The sequence below is a fragment of the Scardinius erythrophthalmus genome, assembly GCF_964197995.2.
Source record: "Scardinius erythrophthalmus genome assembly, chromosome: 11".
Taxonomy (NCBI): Eukaryota; Metazoa; Chordata; class Actinopteri; order Cypriniformes; family Leuciscidae; genus Scardinius; species Scardinius erythrophthalmus.
This window is the reverse complement of record NC_138231.1, coordinates 43,110,785-43,136,898: the sequence shown is the minus strand read 5'-3', so window position 1 is coordinate 43,136,898 and position 26,114 is coordinate 43,110,785. Positions and strand designations below refer to the sequence as shown.

Genomic DNA, 26,114 nt, shown 5'->3' with positions numbered 1-26,114 from the left:
GTTCGTTTGAAAGCGTACCGAGATCAGCTTTTGGTGCGCACCCGAGTGCGATTGCCGCATTCACACCAGCCCAAACGAACCGCACCAATGGGGAAAACGAACTCAAGTGCCATTCAACCGAACTAAATGAGGCAGGTGTGAAAGCACCCTTAGCTGAGCAGCCAATCAGAGTTCTCTCTCTCACCGACGGCCCGATGCCGATTCAACATGTCGAATCGGCCGAATTAAGAGCCGACGAGGACCAATTTCTGCCGACGGTGTGGAACATACTGAGAACACGTAATCGACCGACGCACAAAAACTGCCCGCCGGCCATCCGTCGGCTTGGTGTGTCCCGGGCTCGAGTGTTCTGCCAAATGTGGGTCATTTTTATGGCTTATCGCCTCCTGCAGATGTGGACAGTGAAACTCTGCTGACCAGAAAATCTGCAGATTTGGCCTCAACAAAACACTCACATCAGTGCCATTAAACACCTTTTACTGTGTGTGTGTGTTTGCTGTGATTGCAGGCTGTGACATGCTGTAAGTCTGCGCTCTGCTACAGTGTTATATGAGATGTACGCCGCAGGAAATACAACATGCACATGAACTTCTTTCATTCGACATGAAGATTTTACCTTCAGATACAAGTATAAACGCAAATACAAAAAAAATTAGTTTCAAATGGTCATAACGAGATAAAAAAATACATTTAATTTAAGACTTTAATGCAAGTAAATGCAAGTAAATCTCTCAAATAAATGCATCTTTGTCTCATTTAGACAAAAAAACTAATTGAGGCAATGATTTTGTGCAGTGCATGCTTTTAATGTCATGCCAACTACTCTTACGTTTTTGCCATTTTCTGAGAGAGAACCTGTTGGTTTGGTGTCGTAGTGCTGGCTGGAATCACAGGTATGATTCATTGAGGGATATATCATATGGCAGACTGTCAGCTGATAGTGTTGTGTCACTCACAGACACAACAGAGTGGATTTATTGTGTAACGACATATAGGCCTCATTTCACTGAAACACGAGAGCTGGAGAGTGCATCTGTGCATTACCTGTCTGACAGGTTTCCACTCGCAAGTAAACAGACAACCGGTGGATCTGGGCTTTGCTGTCGAGTCTGCTTCTCTGTTTTAATCTTCTTACCTTGACTGGAGAAGTCAACTCTTGAACAGCGCACGGCCCTGGGCCAGTCTGGGGATACGGCTGTTTCCAAATCAATTGGATTTCTGAGGAGTGAAAAGCAGAAATTCTTGGCATGAATTAGAGAGGTTGCGGTCCGGTCAGAGGTTCCTCTCACAAAACTTTCTTTCAGCAATCATGTTAATTCATTGCTACAGACAGAGCCCGTCTATGGAGAGCCTGGCCACTCCCTGTTAAGTCCTATTGTACCGAATTTTTTGGTTGTAGTTCCACCAGAGTTCCACTGGGGGCGATCGCCCATGAGTGCATAATGAATGGAGCTAGACGGCTAAATTTGTCTCTTTCACCCGATTGCCGTTGAGAAATCTCAGATTTGATTGTAGGTTTTGCAAGTTCAACATGGGTTATAGGTCGAAAGTTGAATGAACGAGTACTTATGTCCTTCGATTTCTTACAGGTTGAGTTGTTGTTGCCCATAACACGCTAGCATTCTGCTAATGAACGCTGATTGGTCAGTGAAGGACTGATTACGACCAGAGACACTGCTTGATGGCATCGTGGCATCCGAAGCGGGACCAGAAACAAACAAAACAATTTTTTTTCTAGCTCGTGTGTTTGCCTGTGTCAGCTGTGTTGTCGATGCCTCGAGAGAAAAGAAAGTGCAGAGCTAAAAGCACCAGAGTGACTGAAGGATTGCCGTAAAGCAGTATCTCTGGTCGTACGATGTGTGTGACGTCTTTGACATTTTAAAAGACTTTTTAAAGCAAATAAGTGACTCTAAAAAATCTAACACCCAGCAATGTGTAATTTCTTTGCATCTCCTTTCGAATACAACATTCAAATTACTAGACAAAAAATTATATCCTGAGAAAAGTGGATTTTGAGAGGTATAGCGCCATAGACCTCCATTCATTCTGCACTCGTCCTGTGAGCGCCCTCATGTGAAGCCAGAGTGGAACTGCAACCAGTTCAGAAGCCGGAAGTTTCTGAACTGGTTGCATTCTCTGCTATAGACCTTATGTAGTCCCGCTCATTGTCTTTTGACTTCCGGTCTGTATTTTCACAGCGATTTTGCATGTTTATTATTGAACGGCTCGTTTTCCAATCTTCCCGGTCGACTTACATTTGTTAAGTCATCTGCTTTAAACATTACAGTCCTCATGATAACGTTCGTTAACTTTACATTAAGTAAATCCTCTTCAGAAGTTAATTACTCCTGGACAGCAGCGCCATAGAAATATACAGAGCGACCGCAAAAACGTAAAAAGACAATATTTTAAAGATGGCGGCACCCTCGTTTCTCTGGCTCATAAGGTCTATAGAGAATGAATTTTTAAAGACACATTATTGGTTGGCTTTTAGAAGGAGTTGCCACACATTGAGTTGAGCACATCCAGACCCTGAGGAGAACTGATGCCCAAACATTGGTTAAAAAGTCATTGTGAAGTCCAGCTGGTTAAGAAGCCAGAGCAGAACATTTACAACAGGGTGACAGAAAACCTTCACCGTGGAGCTTCAAGCCATTCATTTTTCACCGTCATCTCACCTGGGCTTCATCCAAACTCTGAGTCGGGAAGAGATTATACGAGAACTGGATCCTGCACTCTCAGCACTTCGGCGGACCACACTTGATTGTTTGCAGTTCCTCAAACGCATCTGAGAAACCTCAAACACTGCGACAGCTATAGTTGAAGAACACCATCCTCCCTGGACCCCATTATCACACACACACACCTAGTCATCATTTTCCCAGTTCTTAACTCAGTCTTTTCATATTCTTCTCCCGTTTCGTAAATCAGCTTATGTCCAGATTCCATCACTCCCTCCGCTGTGATATAAACGCAGGCCTCGCTGCCCTTTCCACAGCACTTTTTCCCCGTTTATTCCTGAATCCATCAGCGCTCAGCCGTACCAGAGCTTTCCGCTTAGACGATTACCCGTGGAAGCGCTTTGCTCTCCGGAACGGGAAACCGCATTTTTATTCATATCCTGACATTTCATGGCCGGCGCCATATGAACACATCAAACTTTTCCCCGCTGCAGCGTGGAGGAGAAAAACATTGTGTTTTTAAGTGTCAGGTAATCATGTATAAAGCGTTTTATCGTCGGGGGGAGAGAGATGCGGTGAGTAAAAGTGAGGATGAGAGATTGTCGCACACACTCGCGGGTAATTACATGCTGCCGACTCGTGTCTTTTGTTCTTAAGCGCTGTAAAATGGTGTGGAAGGAAAGCGTGGGGACAGGTTAAACTACAGAGGAGACGTCTCCTCAGTAAACCAGCCGGCCGACTCTCCTCTCTCTCTCTCGCTGTCTCAGAGAGCCGTTATCAAAGGCTGTGAGTGTGGAGTGGGTCACACTCACCCTCTCTTTGTTAGGAGAGAAGAGAAGGTGCGCCTGCGTTTCTAAAGCTCTCTCCAGGCCCTGTGTGACATCAGGAAAACACACCCAGTCAGCGCTCAAAGAAGAGTGTGGGACTGTGAACGCCCTGCTCTTGATTGTTTGATCTTGACAATGGAGGAAGAGTAGGAGTAAAGCACCGCTCCTTTCATTTTAGCTCAGCTGTTTTCATAACACTCGAGCTTTTCCAGTTGCAAGATACGTATTCCTGCGTGCGGTGATGTAGTCGTATTGAACAAGCAGAGCGAGCTGATGCAATAAACACACACACTACATAATCCCCCCATAATCAAATACAGAATAATAGTCCAGTCATTTTATGAAATAAAGGCTGGTTTAAAGTACTTCTTCCTGCCTCTATGGGTTCAGTCAGACCTTAACATTAAGTATTTTACTGTTATATGTCAACAAGATTCAACAAGACATTTTCACCCGGCTATACCCAATGTTTAGATCTGTTGTGGTATTTATGCAAAGTAGCACATACGTAATTAGATTATGCACCGTTTGTCCATGTTAACAAACAATTTAAAAAAACTTGTGATACATTTTTTGTTTGTCTTGATGTAAGTAATCAACTCAGTAATTTTCATGGTGATATCTAAAGGTTAAAATTTTTACCCTATTCATGTTAGAAGAAGAATGAATAGGCGTATGAATAGACTATATTTGGGTCTTTTTCGAAACTTTCCCCTAATGGGATTCTTCAGGGCTTTTTTTCCCTTACTCAGGACATATTGAGGATACAAAATCAGTTGAGTTTGCTTCTGTTGCAATATGTTCAAGGTTGACCCCCATTCTGGCTTAAAATGACTGGACTATAAATGCCCCTCTGTTTGTTGTTACTACGAAAAAAAAGTTAAAAAAAGTTACATTTTTCGGCTTCTCTGCCTCAGTGGTCTACAGTGCTCGTCAATGTCAAAATGATTGCGATGGCCTATCAAATTAAAGAAGGCGTGGTTTTAGTGTTCACAGTAAACGAGTGTGAGTTGCAGTACTGTGCTGCGGTTTTAAAGTGTGAGGTATTATATAAGTAGCTAAGCATTTAATATCACGATGGAGATGTTAAATGACCGACAGTAACATCCAGTCACGCAAACAGAATTTTTATTTTGTCAAATTTCGCTGTTTTGAATAAAAAATAGCCTTTGTAATTTATGTGATTCATTTGAAGTGTTTAGTAATTGAATGTGACATTAACTGAATGAGGAAATATGAATGCAAGTTGATTTTGGCATAATATGCATATGATTAAGTGTGATTGTGTGCATGTTTTAAAATGCAAATTTTATTTGCGAACATTTCAAATGTTGGAGACATGGTCACGACCTTGGTATGTCATGTAGTGTTGATTAATTTTTAACTCTTTTTCTTTAAAATATAACAATAATAATAAATATAGCTGCGAGCAGCGATTACGGGCCCAAGCCGGTGGCACCGCAACCCCGGTGCCTTTAGGGTGGCGGTGCCGCCGGCTTTGGCCCTTTATCGCTGCTCGCAGCTATATATATATATATATATATATATATATATATATATATATATATATACACATACATATATATATTTATTTATTTATTCATTCATTCATTCATTTTTTTATTTTTTTATTATTATTATTATTTTTTTATTCAGATTTTATGATACACTCAAAATATTCCACAACAAATCCTTTAAATTTAATGTAAAAGTAAAAATGAAAGTAAGCAGTGTTGGGCTCACGTAACCCTCTCATCAGAATCAAAATGTTTCAACATTTGCGATGTATTTGGATGCTAAACTATTCTTTATTATAGGCTTTGTTCTTCACTCGTGTTCCAATATTGATGGAAAAAATCATCCTCTTCACATGCGCAAAAATTTGCTTGGAAACATCACAGTGGAGCGAGGGGTGCTTACTGTGAATGTACGAATTGTACTACTGACTATTTAGAGCAGTGTAATTTTTATATGTTAGGTTGACTATTTTATTATTATATTTTATTAAGGCTATAATGAACAGGCTGCGATGTCAAGATTGTAATGCTGGAGTGTGTGTGTGTGTGTGTGTGTGTGTGTGTGTGTGTGTGTGTGTGTGTTCATGTTTTTCTATCCCGGTGGGGACTTTAACCTGAATGCACACAGACTCATGGGGACTCGTGTCACAGTGGGGACCTAAATAGAGGTCCCCATGGGTAAACAAGATTATAAATCATACAGAATGAGTTTTTTTGGAAATGTAAAAATGCAGAAAGTTTTATGGGATAGGTAGGTTTAGGGGTAGGGTTAGTGTGAGGAGATAGAATATACAGTTTGTACAGTATAAAAACCATTAAGTCCATGGAGAGTACCCACAAAGATAGTAAACCGTGTGTGTGTGTGTGTGTGTGTGTGGCGTGGGCGCGATTGAACAGTAGACACATAAAAACATACTCCATCATTATACAGGACGACATTCAGACTGCAAAGTGTTAACTTATATTTGTGTACAGTTGCAATAAAACACAAAATTGTGCTTTTGTAAAATAATTTCAAGCAATCCACCCCCCGAAAGGCGCTAATTTTAAAATGAAACTAAAATGCTCATGGCTGCACGGGCATTCATAACGGTGCACGTCCACGGCGAGGAACGAGCAGAACAATTTTTATATGTTAGGTTGACTATTTTATTATTATATTTTATTAAGGCTATAATGAACAGGCTGCGATGTCAAGATTGTAATGCTGGAGTGTGTGTGTGTGTGTGTGTGTGTGTGTGTGTGTGTGTGTGTGTGTGTGTGTGTGTGTGTGTTCATGTTTTTCTATCCCGGTGGGGACTTTAACCTGAATGCACACAGACTCATGGGGACTCGTGTCACAGTGGGGACCTAAATAGAGGTCCCCATGGGTAAACAAGATTATAAATCATACAGAATGAGTTTTTTTGGAAATGTAAAAATGCAGAAAGTTTTATGGGATAGGTAGGTTTAGGGGTAGGGTTAGTGTGAGGAGATAGAATATACAGTTTGTACAGTATAAAAACCATTAAGTCCATGGAGAGTACCCACAAAGATAGTAAACCGTGTGTGTGTGTGTGTGTGTGGCGTGGGCGCGATTGAACAGTAGACACATAAAAACATACTCCATCATTATACAGGACGACATTCAAACTGCAAAGTGTTAACTTATATTTGTGTACAGTTGCAATAAAACACAAAATTGTGCTTTTGTAAAATAATTTCAAGCAATCCACCCCCCGAAAGGCGCTAATTTTAAAATGAAACTAAAATGCTCATGGCTGCACGGGCATTCATAACGGTGCACGTCCACGGCGAGGAACGAGCAGAACAGAGTGAACGTTTTTCAGTTAATTCCTACTTCCATAGGAATTCATTTGAAACGCTCGCTCAACCAATATAAATGTCAGTGCGGAAGAACATATTTTACTTTAGTTTTTAAGTTAGCGATTAAAAAGCCCCCAGCGGTGTCACACGTCAGTTAACCGGTGGTAAAATATTCTCACCGTCACATACCTAGTATATTTATATATAGATATAATAGGCCTACCTGATTTTGAACACAAGAGGGCAGTATAGCACTATGTTTGACTTTATTTATGTATTGTTTAGACTAAACAACCATTCTGGCAGTTTTTAAACTTAAAATTCATTCTTAAATTGAAAAAAAAAAAGAATAAAATGTTTAGTTGTGATGTTTGTATACTTTTATATAGAAATAAATGGTATATAATTACATTTTTAGAAAATTTGAGGCTTTTAGTTTTTCCTTTTTGGACATTACTTTAATCCCTCGCCATAGCAAAACCGTTTGAGATATTTATAATCCGTTCACAATTTAGCATATTTAATGTATTTTCATCATGTTGAAAAAGTTTGGTGGGAATAAAATAAATAGTTTAAGAGGAGTGGCTAAAAATTCATAGGCTGATTTTGCAAAAAAATCCACATTCAGACCAAAATATCTGACTTCCTTTTGCTCTGAGCTAATGAATGTAAATTAGAAAGTTGTCCGGCTTGATGAGAACAATATAAAAATTTTTTTTTTTTACTGTATTTAAAACTAACCCCCCCACTTTTGTCAAAAGCATGTTGAAAGTGACACACTTCCTGCTGCCAGTTGGTGGCGCTATAACTTTGACTCACAATAGTCACATCCATCTGATCGGCCTCTTACCACGAACACACTGCTGAAGTTTCATCAAGATCAGTTGATGTATGCAGAAGTTATAACACTTCGTGTCTCTCTTTTCTCGCCATAAATTCGTTTCCTCACCACGGCCAAACCGTTCAAGATATCAAAAATCCGTCCGCAATTTAGCATCCTCAATGTCTTTACTTCATGCTGACTGAGTTTGGAGGTGATTGAATGAATTCTCTAGGAGGAGTACATCACATTCCACAGCAAGCGTTTTCCAAACAACCCATAATAGCTGACTTCCTGTTGGGCTGGCGTGAAACTTGTCAGAAGGAAAGTTGTTCGGCCCGACAAAATCTATATGTGTACCGAGTTTCATATTACTTCATGCAAGCGTGTTTGATATATGGACCAAGTTTTCAGACCCTGTTCAAGAGGGTGCTGTTGAGCCCCCCTGCCACGCCCGTTTCTGAAACTTTTCACATGTCTACTGGCTAATACGTGTTATGTGTCTGTCGAGTTTCATCCAATTTCAAGCATGTTAAGAGTCTCAAACGCATCCGAAAAGAATATTAAAACTTGATGCGTTGCCACGGCAACAGTATCTAAGATATCAATAATCCTTTCACAGGTCTACATCTGCCCTGTGTTTACATTATACACATAAAGTTTGAAGCAAATCGGGTAAAATTAAGAGGGTGACTTCAAAGCATTTTGAAAGTGACACACTTCCTGCTGCCAGTTGGTGGCGCTATAACTTTGACTCACAATAGTCACATCCATGTGATCGGCCTCTTACAACGAACACACTGCTGAAGTTTCATCAAGATCAGTTAATGTATGCAGAAGTTATAACACACTTCCTGTGTCCCATTATTCGCCATAAATTCGTTTCCTCGCCACGGCCAAACCGTTTGAGATATCAAAAATCCGTTCGCAAGAATTCATCCTCAATGTCTTGACTTTATTCTCACCGAGTTTGGTGGCGATCGGATGAAATCCCTAGGAGGAGTATTTCACATTCCATTGTATGCGTTTTCCAAACAACGTATAATAACCGACTTCCTGTTGGGCTTTTGTAAAACTTAGAGCACGAAAGTTGTTCGGCCCGATGAGATCTATATGTGTACTGAGTTTCATATTATTACATGCAAGCGTGTTTGATTTATGGACCAAGTTTTCGGACCCCATTCCAGGGGGCGCTGTCGAGCCCCCCTGCCACGCCCCAGTACCAGCTTCAGCCCGGCCCTGATGGCCGCAGGTTCTGACGTGTGTGCAAAATTTCAAGAGTTTTTGAGCATGTTAAGGGCCCCAAAAGTGGCAAAAAGGCAAAAAAAAAAATAATGAAGAAAAAAAAAAAAAAAAAAAATAATAATCCTTACGGAAACAATAGGGCCTTCGCCCTTTCAGGGCTTGGGCCCTAATAATTGTTATTATTATTATATTTATTAAGTACTCTGTTTTATATTTTATAGATTTTTTATTTATTTTTTACTTGTGCTACAAAACGTTCAAAACCTCTGTAGCACCAGTGCTATGTGCAGAAATGTGAATACATTAAGCAGAAATGAAGGATTTGCATAGAGTTTCAGAATGATCTCCAGAAGAACGCGAGATGAAACAAAGGCTCGCACTGCAGTGAGGGTTGTGTTTCAGTCTTTCAGAGAGGAGGAGATGTGTAACTGAAGACGCGTCCCCTCGTGCGACGAGAGGGTCAGGGGTGTTTTTGTCTTATTGATGTCATGCAGAGGTTTTCCAGTGTAAAACATCATCTGTGCCTGACACTTCTCCGTCGTGTTTCAGCCTGTTACATAAAGAAAATGAAGGACAGTCTTATTACTGTAAGACAGTGTTGAGAGTTATTCTGCTCACTACTTTTTTGTTGTTGTTGTTGATAGATGTGTTTTGGTGGCAGAGTAGTTTTAATTCAAAGGCGAAAAGGTTTCAAGCATCAAAAAAAGTGTAATACAGCTTTAAATGTGCCCCCTCCCCCCCCATACATGAGAGTGTCCTGTTTCATTTGATATTTTTCTGAGCAAAACAAGAAGAAACAACTATCATACATTTTACCATGGTTTACCAAAGACACCAAACTAAAATGTCATTCAGTGAACATTTTATAAAACAAAACGATCTTTAATTTTTATTTAGGCTAAAACAAGAATAATTTGATGTCAATTTAAAAGACCCCAAATACTAATTCATTGTATTTTTTTTATATATACTTTGCCATTATCCTTCAAACCACTAGGTTTTACCCATTTGTCAGCAAGAAGTTTTTGTAATGAGCTAAAAAATAATTTAAAATTTAATAAAATTTAGTATGATCACATATTGCTTCATATATTTTAATAAGTACAGGTCAGAATAAGTATAATGTTTATTTTTTACATAAATATATCTGTTACTCTGTGTACGAATATTGTCATTGTTTCCATTATTGCAAAATTTTTGTATTTGTCTGTATTTTAAGTAAATGACGGCAGAAGCAGATGTTGAAAATAATAAGCATTTTATTCTGTTCTGATGCTCCCTGCAATGCTTGCTCAGCTTGTCACTTTGTTTCTGACTAAAAATGTCTGCTTTCAGCTGTATTTATGAATGCGTTCTGTTGATCAGGATGGGTATTTTGGATGGAGAATCCCCTCTCTTGAACTTGTAACTCTGTTCAGAAACATTAGTAAGCTATTATTCTGACAATCGCAATCCTCAATGCCTTTCTTGTCCCATTGCTGAGAGTGCCGCTCAATACAGTACATCTAAAATACATCTATAACACAACTACAACAACACAAATGCATTAAATATATAATATTAATTAAGTTTGTCACATATTTGTCAGCATTCCTCATTTATATGAAGTTCCTAAACGTAAGTTAGGGAGGAGTGAGCCCATCTAATCTTTCAATCAACAGCCTGAGTATATAAGCAGCCGCTTACCTCTCTCTAGCATCAGCTGTTCCAGTATCCCTCCACCTCCCCAAACTCCACCTTCATCTCAGGTTCCTTGCCCTTCAATTATTATATCCTACATTTTGCCACTGGGGGGGGGGGGTATATCAGAGCTCGAGTTGAAGCTGCTTCATCGAGCCCCTCTTCAGTGGACAGCAAGCCAAATAAGTTTAACCTAATATCTTAAAGATTTTATGGGCAAACAAACTCGTTAACTGTAAATAAAACGCTAAAATATATGATTGTGTCCTTTAGTGTAATGGACGACACTGTGGTGTAACAGAGGATTTGCATTACACCGAATGACAATAAACATTACCCTGAATGATGAAACTTCTGCTTAGCTTATATTGCAGGCGATCAACTATATTAAACAGTGAACTTGACCAGTTAATCACAACTATTCACAATTACAAAAAAATCTAACAATAAAAGTGTTTTCTGGCATTTCACTGAATGACGTGTTTGAAAAGGTGAAATTATTAAATATTTTTGAGCAATAAACTCACTTTGCTGCAGCACCACACGGCCTTCAGGGCGCCTTTTGATGATGTCACAGACTGTCGAATGACCTTGGCTGTGTCCGAAACCACATGTTGTCTCGAGTAACCTAGGTACACTTACTTCAGGACCGCTAATTAATTATGTTCTATATAGTATGAATGTGTGTAGATTAGGGCTGTCACTTTACGTTCGAAAATCGATTGCACAATCGATCGGACCAACCAACACAAGTTTCGAAAACGAAAATAGGGAATCGATTTTAAAGGTGTGAACCGGTGTGAACACACCATGACAAACACACATTATACTTCCGGTGTGAACACACCATGACAAACACACATTATACTTCTGCATAATGTTTCTATTTTTACTACAAACATGTGAATTCTGCCGGTATTCAGACAGTCTCATGCATACAGATACAGATTCAGGCTACGGTCAACAACATTTGTTTGACTTTTCTAACCGTAAAAACAGCCATGTTGAAGACTGCAGTGATGTTTTTCATTGATGCTATGGCAGTCCACTCTGCTTATTGCTTTTCGAGAATGTTGCACTCCTGTTTGTCATTGTGCACGAAACTTCACGCCAATAAATCATCAGGAATATTTGCTGACTTGTGCGTCTCCAGCGCCCTCTTTACGTTCGTCCTAATGCCTGTTAGTTGTCTGTGGATTTGCCCATATTTGGCGTTTAAAATGGAAACGTCTTTAGACATGGAAAATCGATTTTACAATCGATTCAATGAACACATATGTCTCAAAAATCGAACAGGATTTTTTCACAAAAGTGACAGCCCTAGTGTAGATGTTGTTCCTTTTTCACTGAATGACCTCTTACAATTCGGGACAAAAGTGCCGATAGTAAGATATAGTATAGTGTAGATATATAGTAAGATATATAAACTGTCGGTTATGGTAAGTGGCACGGGACATTTCCCAAACACTCGAAGCTCTCGACCAATCACAACACACTGATCCAGCCGACCAATCAGAGCACAGTGTGTTCTTCAGAAGGAGGGGCTTCATAGAGACAGGAAGTAAACAGAGCGTTACTGACAGACTGGGAAGAGAGGAGCCGCAACAGTGGAGAATATGAGGAGAATAATCAACATTCAAACAGGAAAACCTGTTCTAGTAGAGCCTATAAAGGGCATAATATGGACGTTTTAACTGTTTTTCATCAGGAACTGAAACTAAACAGAGCTTGAAAGTTTCTGCAGCTTTGTAAATTGTATGAATTTTTTATAAAGTAACCATTATTGAGTTTATGATTAGTTGCCTGTTGCTATAGTTTTCACCTACTATATAGTTGGGAAGTGTGTGACTTCTGATGCAGCCGATCAGTTTTATGTGATTTCAGAATGGCTTCTTGTTCCTTTTACACTGAATGACCTCTGACAATTCGGGACAAAAGTGCCGATAGTAAAATATAGTATAGTATAGATATAGATTAGCCTTAGTCCTTTTAATATTACACAGCCAACACTTATTTGAAAATGCCAAGAAAACAAATACATATTTAAAAGATGTAATGGTAAAATTTAAAATGCTGAATGACAATTTAACACTATATTATTTCACCTATATTTTATTTTCACAAAAAGCTATTTGAAACATGGAGGTAGACAGTTTATTTGCATTTTATATGTTTTTGTACGAATATAAAATGACTGTTGTAAGTGTAATTTGATGTGATGCGGACAGCAAAATGGTGGCGTCTCGTCTTTGACCCTTTTACACATTTTCTTGTTTATGTGTTTAGTTATAATGAATATATATAATTCATTGTTGGCGATGCAGATAGTGGTTCAGCCGAAGCGGGGGAAGTGGTTTTGCGCAGGCTTGTGTCGACGGCTCGTTCAGCGAGGGGCTTAAGGAGTGTTTTGACAGTCTCTGAAGGTGTTGCTTTCAGCCGTTTTAATTGGTAGGAAATCCATTTACAATGTCTGCGTTTTTGACATTTTGCTCTACAAGCAGAAAATAACTTGTGCCCTTCAAAGAAACTGCTTCTGCCTTTTTACAGGAATAATGTTAATGGCGAGATTAGACTCTCAGTTTAAGTCCACTCCACTAACACACAAAGATTGCTGTAAAACATCTGTAAACCTGCGGTCAGAGCGCAGCGCAGCCGTGAAGCGAAGCACTCAGGCACGGTGGAGGAAGTGACACGTGTTGTTTACCTACAGACAAGTGCCACCTTTTGTTATTTCTACATAATTGAACATTTTGTTTCAGGTAAAAGTGAGAGAAGCCATTTAGCTGTCTGGTTTTGAAAGTCACTGAAGTTGCAAAGTCATTTGTTCTTTTCTCTCTTTCTTCAGCGCCAGTGGCTTTCATATTATGTTGTTAAACTGCTATGAGCTTTTACCATTTTAGTGCTGGATAATCTTTTACTGTTAACGTCCCCCTGTGGTGAAAATCCAGCTTTTAATGTTGTTTATATGTCTATGTGGTGTTTTTAATACGCTTTAAGACAAACCATGTGTAAATTCATAAGTTGACAGCATTGCTGAGTATTTCCTCCTTAAAACTGCAGTGAACCAAAGACAGTCTCAAAAACACGCTTTGAAATCGCTGGTGTTTCTGACGTCACAAACTACCTTGTAACCAATCAGATCAACGTGTGATCGTCAACCAGTGGATCTCTGAGCTGAGTGAGTGAATGAGTTGAGGCGGGGCTCATTTGCATATTCATAGAACCGCGCATACTAAATGAGGCGAGGGTGTCGAGTTACATTCAAGCAATTTTAAGGCATGAAGGTAATTTTGGTGATCAAAACTGAGTTTTAAGGGATACAATTATTGACTACAGGGGGACTTTAAGTCATGGAGAGACTTGAGTTTACTTTTACACAGGCATCAATCTGCCTTATGGACGTTGTTAAGCAGAACTGCAAAGATAACCCAGTTTATCACTCCAGTTCATGTGTTTGCTTTCACTCTTCCACATTCTTAAAGAGGACCTATTCTGCTTTTTCCCACATGTTCATCTTTCTTTAGTGTGTGTATTGTTGCTGTTTGAGCATTAAAAAGGGAGTTCTTCTCTATATCAGTGTCAGTGTTTCTGAACTCCCTGAAACACCTCCATTTTATCTTGAGTTTCTTCTGGGAACGAACACGTCACAATATTCCTCATTTAAATAATTAATGAGCAGATTAAAGGGGCAGGGCCTGGTTGAGTTAGTTAGTAGTGTGTTAAACTGGCGGCTATGGTAAGCGGCGGGACATTTCCCAAACACTCGAAGCACTCGACCAATCACAACACACTGATCCAGCCGACCAATCAGAGCACAGTGTGCTTTTCAGAAGGAGGGGCTTCTTAGAGACAGGAACTAAACAGAGCGTTACTGACAGACTGGGAAGAGAGGAGCCGCAACAATGGAGAATATGAGGAGAATAATCAACATTCAAGCAGGAAAACCTGAGCCTATAAAGGGCATAATATGGACGTTTTAACTGTTTTTCATCAGGAACTGAAACTAAACAGGGCTTGAAAGTTTCTGCAGCTTTGTAAATTGTATGAATTTTTTATAAAGTAACCATTATTGAGTTTATGACTGGTTGCCTGTTGCTAAACAGCTCGCATTGACATTGTAGCACCACTTTGGCAGTGCAATTCAGGGCTTCATGACACAAGGTTGCAAACTGTGCTGAGCCTCTTTTACAATTACAAGTGCATGTAAAAATAAAACAAAATAGCAGATCTCAACATTGGTGAAATAGTAAAAGAGAGCAGAGCAGAAGCAAGGTTTTATTTATGAGATCTCTAGTGAAGTTGATTAATCTGACGCCGTCTGTGACTAACCTTCTGTAAAATAACATTTTCCCATTTTCCCCCAAACAACACCAGCACTATTTGTGTTTCTTGGTGTTGATTGGATCATTATTTGTGTTTTTCAATTTAGTTCAGCAGCTGATGGCGTTATGATTGATTCCTTCACCTCCTGCCACACTGTTTTCCACATCTGGCTAGTTTGCAATATTAGGAATCGATTTTTGACTTTTAATTTGAGAATGTGGGCTGATTTGCGTCCTGCACTTTTCTCCCTCGTTTTCCTCGTTCTCAATCACTGTTAATGAGTGGGTGTTTATGAGCGTGTGGGGATGAAGCTGTTAACCCGTGTTTATTGGGGACTGTGAACGGGCTTTGCCCTTGAGGTTTTATCAGGCACAATAATTATTATATTATGTAAATGAAGAGCAGGCTATTATTTCATTAGCAAGGCTGAATATTTGCAGCCATAGATTAGTATGCAAATCATCCCGTTAGTGTCCTTGCACTCACGCTGAATGCAGGAGGCGTTCGGCCCATCTGGAGCGTTGTGGACTCATTAAAGCGATCGGCCCGTCTGTGCCGCACAATAGACTGAGGTGAGCGCCGTGAAATGCCAAAGGGGTATGAAAGATGTCTTCTGCATAAGGCGGTGGGATTGTGGCGATCTGGACCTGCTGAATAGACGCTTCCCCGTTTGAACAGAGCGATTCTGTCCTCGGCACATAGACGGGGGTTGTTGTGAGCGCTCTGTCCTCGGGCCAGCGATCGGCGCTTATTCCGGCCCCTCGGCAGAGCCAAGCGCGTCAAACACAGTCAGATGGTGTGTGGAGGTGTTTGGTTTGTGATGCTGAAGAGTATTGTGTGTGTGTGTGTGTGTGTGTGTGTGTGTGTGTGTGTGTGTGTGGGCAGAGCTCAATTTCCTGTGCTGTAGATAAATTAAACACTGCGAGACGATCTAGTGGGTGTCGAATTTGAAGATGTTTTGCTTTGGTTCGGGAGTCTCTTTGTTTGGCCAGGCTTTTAAAACTACACGCGCACGCACGCACACACACACACACACACACACACACACACACACACACACACACACACACACACACACACACACACACACACACACACACACACACACACACACACACACACACACACACACACACACACACACACACACACACACACACACACACACACTAATTCTACCCCTGAACCTGCCCATCACTCACATACACACACACACACACACACACACACACACACACACACACACACACACACACACTAACTCTACCCCTAAACCTACCCATCACACAAAACTTTCTGCATTTTTACATTTTCAAAATGCCTTTAATTACTTTATTTTTATACCAGATTTATAAATGAGGACGTCCCTAAAGGGTGTTTTTGGAGATGTTGTCAGTTTTTGGTCACTTCTGGGTACAAATTTGTCACCAAAATATAGTTAAGTAGGTACACACACACACACACACACACACACACACACACACACATTTGCATTGTAATATTTGCACTAAATAAAACCCACCCTATTATGCTTTGCATTTTCCCTGTACTGTAAATGTATTGACACTTTTCATGATGGATGGTTTTAATTTGATCAATAATCGGCTAAAATATAATTTTATGATGTTGTTAGAGGTTTGAGGCTCAGCTCGTAATGTAACTTTTATTAGTGCTCTTGGATGCGTGTGAAATGGCACGTCTTTTAATGTTGTGCGTCTCAAATGATATTAGCATGACATGGCAGTAAGTGTGTGGATTAGCAGTAAATGACAGCAGTATTATTAGTCCGTGTGTATAATCACGCAGATTAAGTGTGCAGACGCGTCTCTCCTGCCCTCTGGAAGGCACATTCCCTCCGTCCTCTGCTTTACCTCGTTTCATTCACACACTGAACACACTCTCGCAACGCTCTGTTTGCACAAGTCCTTGTCAGACGTTTCCTACATTTGCATGAGTTGGAAATGCAAAACGTAGGAAATGTTTGATTCACCAACTCAACACAGCATATTCCCATAAAATTCAATTAAAATGAATTCGGTTGAGTTTTACGTCAGGTCTCTCATGCTGACATATTGGGTTATCATGGGTTAGCAACTTAAGGATGTGCAAAATGACTTGTAAAAGTTAGGGATGCACTGATATATAAGTTTTGGCCGATACGATAACCGATTCTTTATATTTGAAAGCTGAAAACCGATATATTGGCCGATAAATCTAAATCCAAAGTTTTATATAATTTTGAGAGCGTGATTACAAAAACAAAAGTCTCACCATTAAAGCCATATCCCAAGCACACGATTATAATGATGTTCTCATTATAGTTTTATGTAGCCGATATGACAGACTTGCGCTGCACATGTTGCACTTTACTGTATTTTCCTTTTTGAAAATCATATTTCAAGCGATTCAAAACCATCATGTTGAACAGTGCGCATCTCAAGAGTCTTAGCTGAAGGAAATAATCCGTTATTTATCAGCTTTAATATATCGGGCTGATAACGATAGCATTAAAAATGAACATATATCGGCCGCTACCGATATGGTGGATGATATTTCCTGCATCCCTAAAATGAAAGTGGCTTCCATGTGGTGTCGCAGATGAATGTGTGTGTTCCCTTGGGAATGTGCAGGTATTTCCATCCCAACATTACGCAGCGCCGCTTTAATTAACACCTTCATCCGTCTGGATCTGTGACATCACTGAGAGGTTGTAAAGGTCAGTGGATGTAAAACACGAGTGTCTGACCTTTACACCGGCGAGAAAACCTCACATAATGAATGCACTGCTTTGAGTCTCTAACAAGCTCTGAGTCCGTCATGAAGTCCTGTCAAACTGTGTTTCAAGATGATGATGGTGAATCCTTCAGATGAATGTCCCGTCTGGAGGACGCTGGTGGTGGGATGGACTTTAATAATGGCACAAATGAGTCCATAAAATTGCTGGTCCACAGTGCCACAGTTCCCAATCTTGCAAGCTGTTATTTCTTGTTGGTTTGTGGAGGATCCAGAAGAATCGTTACAGTTACTCCACCACTCCTTGACTCTTTCCCTGCCTTTGACCAGTTTCCTGTTTAGCAGTAGAGGGCGCTGTCACACATCTTCTGAAAGAGAATAGCATCTCTGGATCAAAACACTGGCGAAGAAGAAGCAGAAACAAGTGATAGTGTGGCATTGCTGATGCGCATGTAAAATAACACCATCATCAAACATTCAGCAGCGTATAAATCAAACCTGCCTAAAGCCCGGGACACACCAAAGAAGGTGCGTTAAAGGACTAGCGCCGTGAAAGCTGACTGTGCTGTCGCCTCTCGTCGCCTGCGTCTCGGACATAGACTGTAAAAAAATATGGACGTATTGTCCGTGACGTCACCCGTAGGTTTCTGAAGACCGTATTTGAAGCCTAAAGTGGGCGTGGCCGACCGTCGCCATCTTGGCAGCGCGTCACTCCCGGATAAACGAAAATGGGCAAAGAGGCGGGGCGTGGGTGGAGCTGAGGAGCTGAAACCACGCCCACCTAGCGCGATGCGATCAAGTTGTGTATGGATGGAATATATTGGCAGTTGATTTTGAACCGATTTGAACCAAGCTTACTATTGAGGTAAATTAACCTGAACCTACACATCAAAACTTGAAATAACTATTTATATGTTATTGATATGAAACTACACAAGGTTGAAAACGCTGCAGCACTTTTAATACATGTGGTAACATTTATTTGCAACACTAGATGAGTTGCAATCACAAACATGGCAGAGATGCCAAGTTTAGTGGCTGGAATTGATTTATTTTTACAGTCAGACAATGAGCTGAGGTAACGTGACGGCTAACAGACGCTAATGATGACTAATGACCACAGCAGCGGGAATCCACCTGTCACTCAAAAGCGGACACACCCTTAATTATGCAGAAATTTAAGGCTTGGTCTCGGACAAAACACTGGGCTTGAACACACCGCAAAGACTAAAGGTGACCGTCAACTAGCACGTGTGTCAGTAAATGTCCATACCAGCGGGCATTAATAGTCTGTTATCGTCATTCAAAAAGGCAAACTGAAACTAGTTACAAACTGTAAACAAAGCAGCGTTTTCTGAATATCAATCATGCTGATCACTTTCTTCATTCCAGTCGGCTCATGTTGTTATGAAATAATTGGATGCTCAGGTAAAATTTGAACAGCCTTCTGTCTGTACCATCTTCACTTCTTTGCTCGCTTTCATCACTTCGCTTTTATTCTTGTGCCCTGACTCGTTCACTAAGCTGACCATCTAATAACTGACGGTTATTCAACATGCAGAATCAGGAGAAACACACCGAAACACACCTGTATCACAGCCCTGATGTTACTGAAGGACAGTTGATGGACTCGATCTACTCCATCTGTGTTTGAATCCCATCTGGACAAAGTCTTCGCCAAGATTTTCTCCGCTTTTTTCAAAATGTTTTTTTATTTTATGAAACTTAACCACTTTCAAAAGAATGGATGAAGCTAAAATAACATGGTTTTCTTTTGATATATTGACTGTTTACATATTCAAACAACAAAATATTCTGGGAGCCATAAAAAACTTTTGTGGAATATGATCAAAACTGCTGGCGCTGGATGGCAACTTTAAAAAACAAACGCTTGCGGGGAAAGAGTTGAAATACTGTGCCTGAATATATACTCTATCATAGAGTGCTTCTCTGTCATTTGATCATCATTTGATGTGTGTCCTGTAAATATCCTATAATAAACATAATATTAATAGCAAAGTATGTAATATTGTTTTAAAAATATTTATTAATTTTTGCATTTTACTTTTGTTTTAACAAACACAAATCCTCCTGCTTCCGCATCACAGATGTAGTGATGCTTGTCAGCTGATAGAGACTCTAGAAGACATGCTTGAGAGAGAGAAAAACACAAACACACACACACACACACACACACACACACACACACACACACACACACACACACTCTGACAGATCGTCAGCTACTACTGACTCGCATATCTGTTCTGTGCTGTGACTGCACACAAACACACACACTTGCATACACTTACACTTACACTTACACTCACACACTCAAACTGACACGCACACACACACACACACACACACACACACACACACACACACACACACACACACACACACATACTCTCAGACACACACACACACACACAGTCTAGAAAGACTGTGAGAGTGAAAGTGATCATGGCAACAGGATGTGACACACTCTTCACGGGAACGCAATATGTTGAGCATTATGAGCATGTAGTAAATCACTGCCATACCACATCTCAAACATACCAGACCACGTTCGTACAGTATGAATCACAGGTGATTCTGCTCTCTGCAGGTGTGTGTGTGTGTGTGTGTGTGTGTGTGTGTGTGTGTGTGTGTGTGTGTGTGTGTGTGTGTGTGTGTAAGGGGTTAACAGAGCTGCTGTTTGCTGAAGTGAGTCTCTGACTGTAGTTTCTCCGACTGAGAAGCTCTCAGTGATCTCTGTAAATGAGTAACAGTGTCTGGCAATGCAAAGCACTGCGTTTCCATGGTACAGTGATGGTAGCAAATGCCACTATGGTACTTTGAAATAAACTACAGCATGAAATCACATATTGCATTCATATACCGGTAATAAGCTCCCTGTGTCATGTCAGGAATTTTGTTGTACTTGATATTTCTAGTGCCATATTTGTATTAGTTTGTAGTTTTCCCTGTTGATTGGTCTGATTGTTCCTGGTGTTTCCTGCTAGCTTGTTTTGTTTCCTTAGTCCTTTTTTTAATGGTTAAATATTTGTAGATGGTGTGTGCTCTTGTTCCCTGTGTTCCAGGTTTACATCTGCATTTGCCTGAAATCTCTTCCGCTCCTGCATTGATTACAATACCCTTCATATGCATATTTCATAATCATGTTACATAAAGCTTTTTATATGCTACTTCATTAAAGATCTGTGGTCATAATGAAAATCTGGGATTCTAAAATTAATTTAAAAATAATGTCATGTTTGCAATAAAAAGTATGAACATAATTATGACAAAGCATAATGGGTTGGGTATCGTTTGAATTTTAACGATTCCGATTCCGATTATCGATTCCTAATTTCGCTCCCAATAAGGTAAAAAAAAAAAACTTAGATATCATTCACATTTAGTCTTATTGCAAAATATTTAATTGTGGCTGAATATCATGAACACAAATCAACAGGCTAAAACACTTACACAAGGAGCGTTTGCCTGTGGCTTAAAGATACAATAGAAAAACAACTAGCCTAACTAATATAAATTTCAAGCATTATTAAAGACAAGTAAACACAAAAAATTTGCAGTCGCAACAAATAGATATAACTGAACAAAGATACAAATGAAATAAACAGTTTTTAGGATTTTCAGGTATTCAAAAAATGTAATCAAATGTAAAATAACACTGCGCTTTATAAATAAAATATACATTACATAGTTACAAAAGTTATTCAGTCAAGAACAAGTGAATTTTCTCTGTCTTTTGTTGTTTGATTAGTGTTATTATAGACGGCATCAGGAATATTAGTGTTATTATAGAGACGGCCGCAGGAATATTAGTGTTATTATAGAGACGGCCGCAGGAATATTAGTGTTATTATAGAGACGGCCGCAGGAATATTAGTGTTATTATAGAGACGGCCGCAGGAATATTAGTGTTATTATAGAGACGGCCGCAGGAATATTAGTGTTATTATAGAGACGGCCGCAGGAATATTAGTGTTATTATAGAGACGGCCGCAGGAATATTAGTGTTATAGAGACGGCCGCAGGAATATTAGGCTGCTGTCACTTTAAGAGTTTCACGGATCCAATATTCTGTTACACGTGTGTGTGTGTGCAGCGCTGAAAACAGCGCACGGGTCGTCTCACGCTTGAATGGGTTAAAATCACATTGAAATGCTCACAAAGGAATCGATAAGAGGAATAGAAATTTTAATTTTATAACAAGTATCTGATCCAGAATTGGAATTAATTTCCGATTACCAACCCTAGTTCACATGGTAGATATATGAGAAAATGTGTAAAACATGCTGTATATTTAGGTGGACTTAATATGTCACTTTCTCTGCAGTTTGTAATGAAAAAATAGATATATGTGCATTTTCATTAGTGGTCACATACTTTTAGACCCCGTGTGTTTGTGTCCATCTCATCTACATGAAGTCCTCAACAGTGCTGTACTGATAAAGTTGTGCCTTTGTGTTTGAGTTGTTTCATATGTAATGTTTGTCTCTTGTAGGCGGCTGCAGCTTCGATGACGGCCCAGCTCAGTGTGACTACCAGCAGGATCCTTACGACGACTTCGACTGGACACACGTCAGCGCTCAGGAGGTGCCGTACCTGCCCTCTGACCTGCCCCAGGGTGAGTCTCACACACACACACACACAGGCCAGAGTGTCCTCCCTAACCTCATAGCTGGAGAATCTGAGGCAAGAACACAGAGCGAAATACGAGAATGGAAATACAGGGTTTTATCTGGCCTTGTTTAAACAGTGAGGCAGATTTAGGGATGTTTTAATGGGCTGCTAACATTTGAACAAATTTGCTGCGGCGTCTTATCGTGTCAGGGTAAAAGCCATTACCGAAGTTGAGAGAAAATAGGCAGGTAACAGAACATTAATCTTCCTTCAACTGCTGTTCTCGCTCTCTGAACACTCTTCCGGATGGGATCTGAAAATACTTGCCATTTACATGACAAAACGTGCAAAGTGCCGAAGGCGGAAAAAAGACTTTGGTCAGAGGACTGTCATACGTGACACAATTAAGCCTTTTAAATGCGCTCAAAGAAGACGCGAATAAGAGGGGAGAGCGGAGCGTTGCGACCTTCACTTTTCACCTCTCCGACGCTTAATCACTCGTTTTCAGACAGGAGATTCTGCTCAGGGAAATTAAAGCATTTCACTCTCAGCTAAATTCCCTAATTAATAAGATATTAAGTTATTAATCAATGCAGGAGAACAGAGAAGGTCGTCAGCCCTCGCTTTCAGCCAGGTAGGGGTTCACTCGAAGAGGACCTAAAGGAGAACATTACAGCTTTTGTCAGGCTTTTATGATAATAGCTGGTGCATCTCGCTTTAGGCGTCTGGTTGACGAACGCATTTGAGAAAATGAGCAAAATGATAATTTGGTATTTTTTCATGCATTTGTCGAGGTTTATTTATCACTGTATTTGCTTGTGTGTATGTGTGTGTGAGTGTGTGTGTGTGTGTGTGTGTGAGTGTGCAGCTGGCCGCAGTCAGGACTCTCCACCGACATGTCTCATCTAAAGTCGAGAAAGATGGGGCATTTATGTGATTACTTGATCTTGACATCAGGGAATCGACAGAAATGCATTTTCAGCAGAAAAGATAGACTGGGAAACCGAGAAGGATAGAAAGGGAAAATACACAGAGAGATGAACAGAAAGAGAGATAAATGTGGACAAAAAGATACACTAGGAAATCATGGAAAAGGAAAAGATAGAGAGATGGACAGAAAGAGAGAGAAATGTGGACAGAAAGATAAACTAGGAAATCATGGAAAAGGAAAAGATAGAGAAAGAAATGTGGACAGAAAAATGGACAGGAACATGGAACAGAGAGGGAAAAGACAGAGAGATGGACAGAAAGAGACAGAAATGTGGCCAGAAAAGACAAAGAGGTGGATGGAAAGATGGATAGGTTTATCATTATAGTCCATTCCTATGATCAGAACATGTTTTATAACGTGACGCAGACGTGTTTTCGTGATGCGTTTCCCCCATAATTCCCGGCTGTAAGTGACGGCTGACGGCTCAGTCCTCGAGGGAGTCGTTTGGACGCTGCAGTGAGTGACTCGCTGAAACAGGACGTGAACACAAACCCGGAGAGGATCCGCTGCTCCTACAGGGAGAGATGTTGAGCTACGCTGGATTAGCACAGACGCAGTAGATGCTAGTTCTGTTTTCCGTATCATTCTGCCTTGAGGGAAGCTCGCACTGATGGTGTTTTCAGTAAAAAGCTTCTGAAAGTTGCTCATTTTCAACCATAGCTGCTGGTACTGAAGGCAACAGCCGACTGATAGACGTGAAGTTGCAGTGGAATACGGACACGGAAGCTCATGTGATCCCACTTTTGATTTGAGGGTTATGGGTTTGGGAAAAGGCCTAAAAATGTACCTTTAAAAAGTGAATGCACCTTTATGGTGGAATAAATGGTGGACAGTTTCTTTAATAACCTAAGCTTGGTACAGACGACCTTCCTGCTGTCATAACTGGCATAAACGTTGAGTGGAGCTCTTTATGAAACAGCTCAGATGTAAAATTGGGTCGTCTCAGCTGAGGGCACTGGGATCCGCCTCATGGATCGGCCTCGGGATGCTTATGCACAAACACTGATGGTCATGGCACTCGCTACGCATCTGTAAAACCTGATGAAGCCTTGCTCTTTGCCCACACCTGAGGAGCGGTTGGTGAAGTCTGATGACTTTTTGGGAGCATGTAATGGCCCGGGACGGGTGTACTTCATCCGCGGATGAGCACGGACGGACGGGTTCGACACATGCAGTACAACTGCTTTTTTCTCCTCTACCAGAGGCCAGAGGGCAGCACTGAGTCCTGTCGTTTACAGGACATTCACTCGGAAGGATAGAATAAGAAAAGTAGTGGATCCGCCACTGCATGCAAAGTTTAGATCAAGAACCAAAACACTGACGACGGAGAAGGATATGCTGGTTTATATCGCTCTGTCCACACTCTTCTTCGACTACTGCACAGAACATAACAACTGTGTGTACTGCCACTAGTGGACTCTTCTGTCTCGACATTCACTTTGTGCATGTGCTGTTGAACGTGCAAGAAACTGAGCTGCACTCGGACGGTGTGTGACGGTAGAAGTTTGGGCTTAAAGAATTAGTTCACTTCATTTTTCATTTGCTGATAATTTACTCGCGCCCACGTCATCCAAAATGTTCATGTCTTTCTTTCAATGCAGCTTCAAAGTCTCGACACGATCCCAGCTGAGGAATAAGAGTCTTATCTAGACAAACCATCGTCCATTTTATAAAAAAAAAAAAAACACAAATGCTTTTTAACCACAAATGCTGGTCTTGCACTAGCTCTGCGATGCGACACACATAATGTAATCAGGTTGAAAGGTCACGCGTGTTGAAAGGGAGTGTAGGGCGAAAAATTCTTTTTTCTCCTCCAACTTCAAAATCGTCCAACATCGTTGTTTTACCTTTTATTTATTTATTTTTGTAAATGGCATTTGACTCAGTCTTTGCACGTTTGTTTTGTAAACACTAGGTCGGTGCTTTTGCCTACGTCACGCGTGACCTGTCAACGTGATTATGTAATGTGTGTCGCATCGCAGAGCTAGTGCAAGATGAGCATTTGTGGTTGAAAAGTATATATATATATGAAGACTTCAGATGCAAAAGCCTCTAAGTGCCATCTGAAATTTTCTTCTAAAATGGTCATTTTTATCAAGCTCGTATATTTAAGTTCAGTAATTTCACTTAAATGACAACTAATAGGTCATTTTCATTTCCATTAAAGTGAAATTACTGAACTTACTGTAAATATACAAGCTTGATAAAATGATCATTCTAGAAGAAAATTTCAGATGGCACTTAGAGGCTTTTGCATCTGAAGTCTTCATTTATTGTTTTTTATAAAATAGGCGATGGTTTCTCTAGATAAGACTCGTATTCCTCGGCTAGGATCATGTAGAGACTTTGAAAAATCCTGGAATGTTATCCTTAAAAGTCAAGTCAAGTCAAGTAGATTTGTATAGCGCTTTTCACAATACAGATTGTATCAAAGCAGCTTCACAGTATTAAATTAAAATAATACAACAAGGTTTGTTTCTAGTGGAAGTTATTGACTGATAAAATAAAATTAAATATCCCCAAAATATCCCCAACTGAGCAAGCCAAAGGCAACAGTGGCAAGGAACCGAAAAACTCCATCAGGTGACCTAATGGAGAAAAAAAAAACCTTGGGAGAACCCAGGCTCAGTCGGGGGCCAGTTCTCCTGTGGCGTTTATGAACTAGAGGTCGGATTTAACTGTAAGATTAAAAATATTATATGAATGCCTGGCTGAAGAGATGCGTCTTTAATCTAGTTTTAAACTGGGAGAGCGAGTCTGAGCAACGAACAGTATCAGGAAGGCTATTCCAGAGTTTTGGAGCTAAATGTGAAAATGCTCTCCCTCCTTTGGTGGACCTAGATATCCTAGGTATGA

The 26,114-nt window shown here is 40.3% G+C and overlaps 1 protein-coding gene across 4 annotated transcripts in view; it reads left to right on the top strand.

The window, feature by feature from the left end:
- The window catches only part of ptprk (protein tyrosine phosphatase receptor type K), a 188,593-nt gene that overhangs the window by 35,073 nt on the left and 127,406 nt on the right, over positions 1 to 26,114 (top strand). For all 4 annotated transcript variants that reach the window (XM_081379511.1, XM_081379509.1, XM_081379510.1 and 1 more), the window contains exon 2: positions 22,149 to 22,271. In XM_081379511.1, the coding sequence (XP_081235637.1) occupies positions 22,149 to 22,271 (123 nt within the window). The remainder of the gene's footprint in view (positions 1 to 22,148; positions 22,272 to 26,114) is intronic.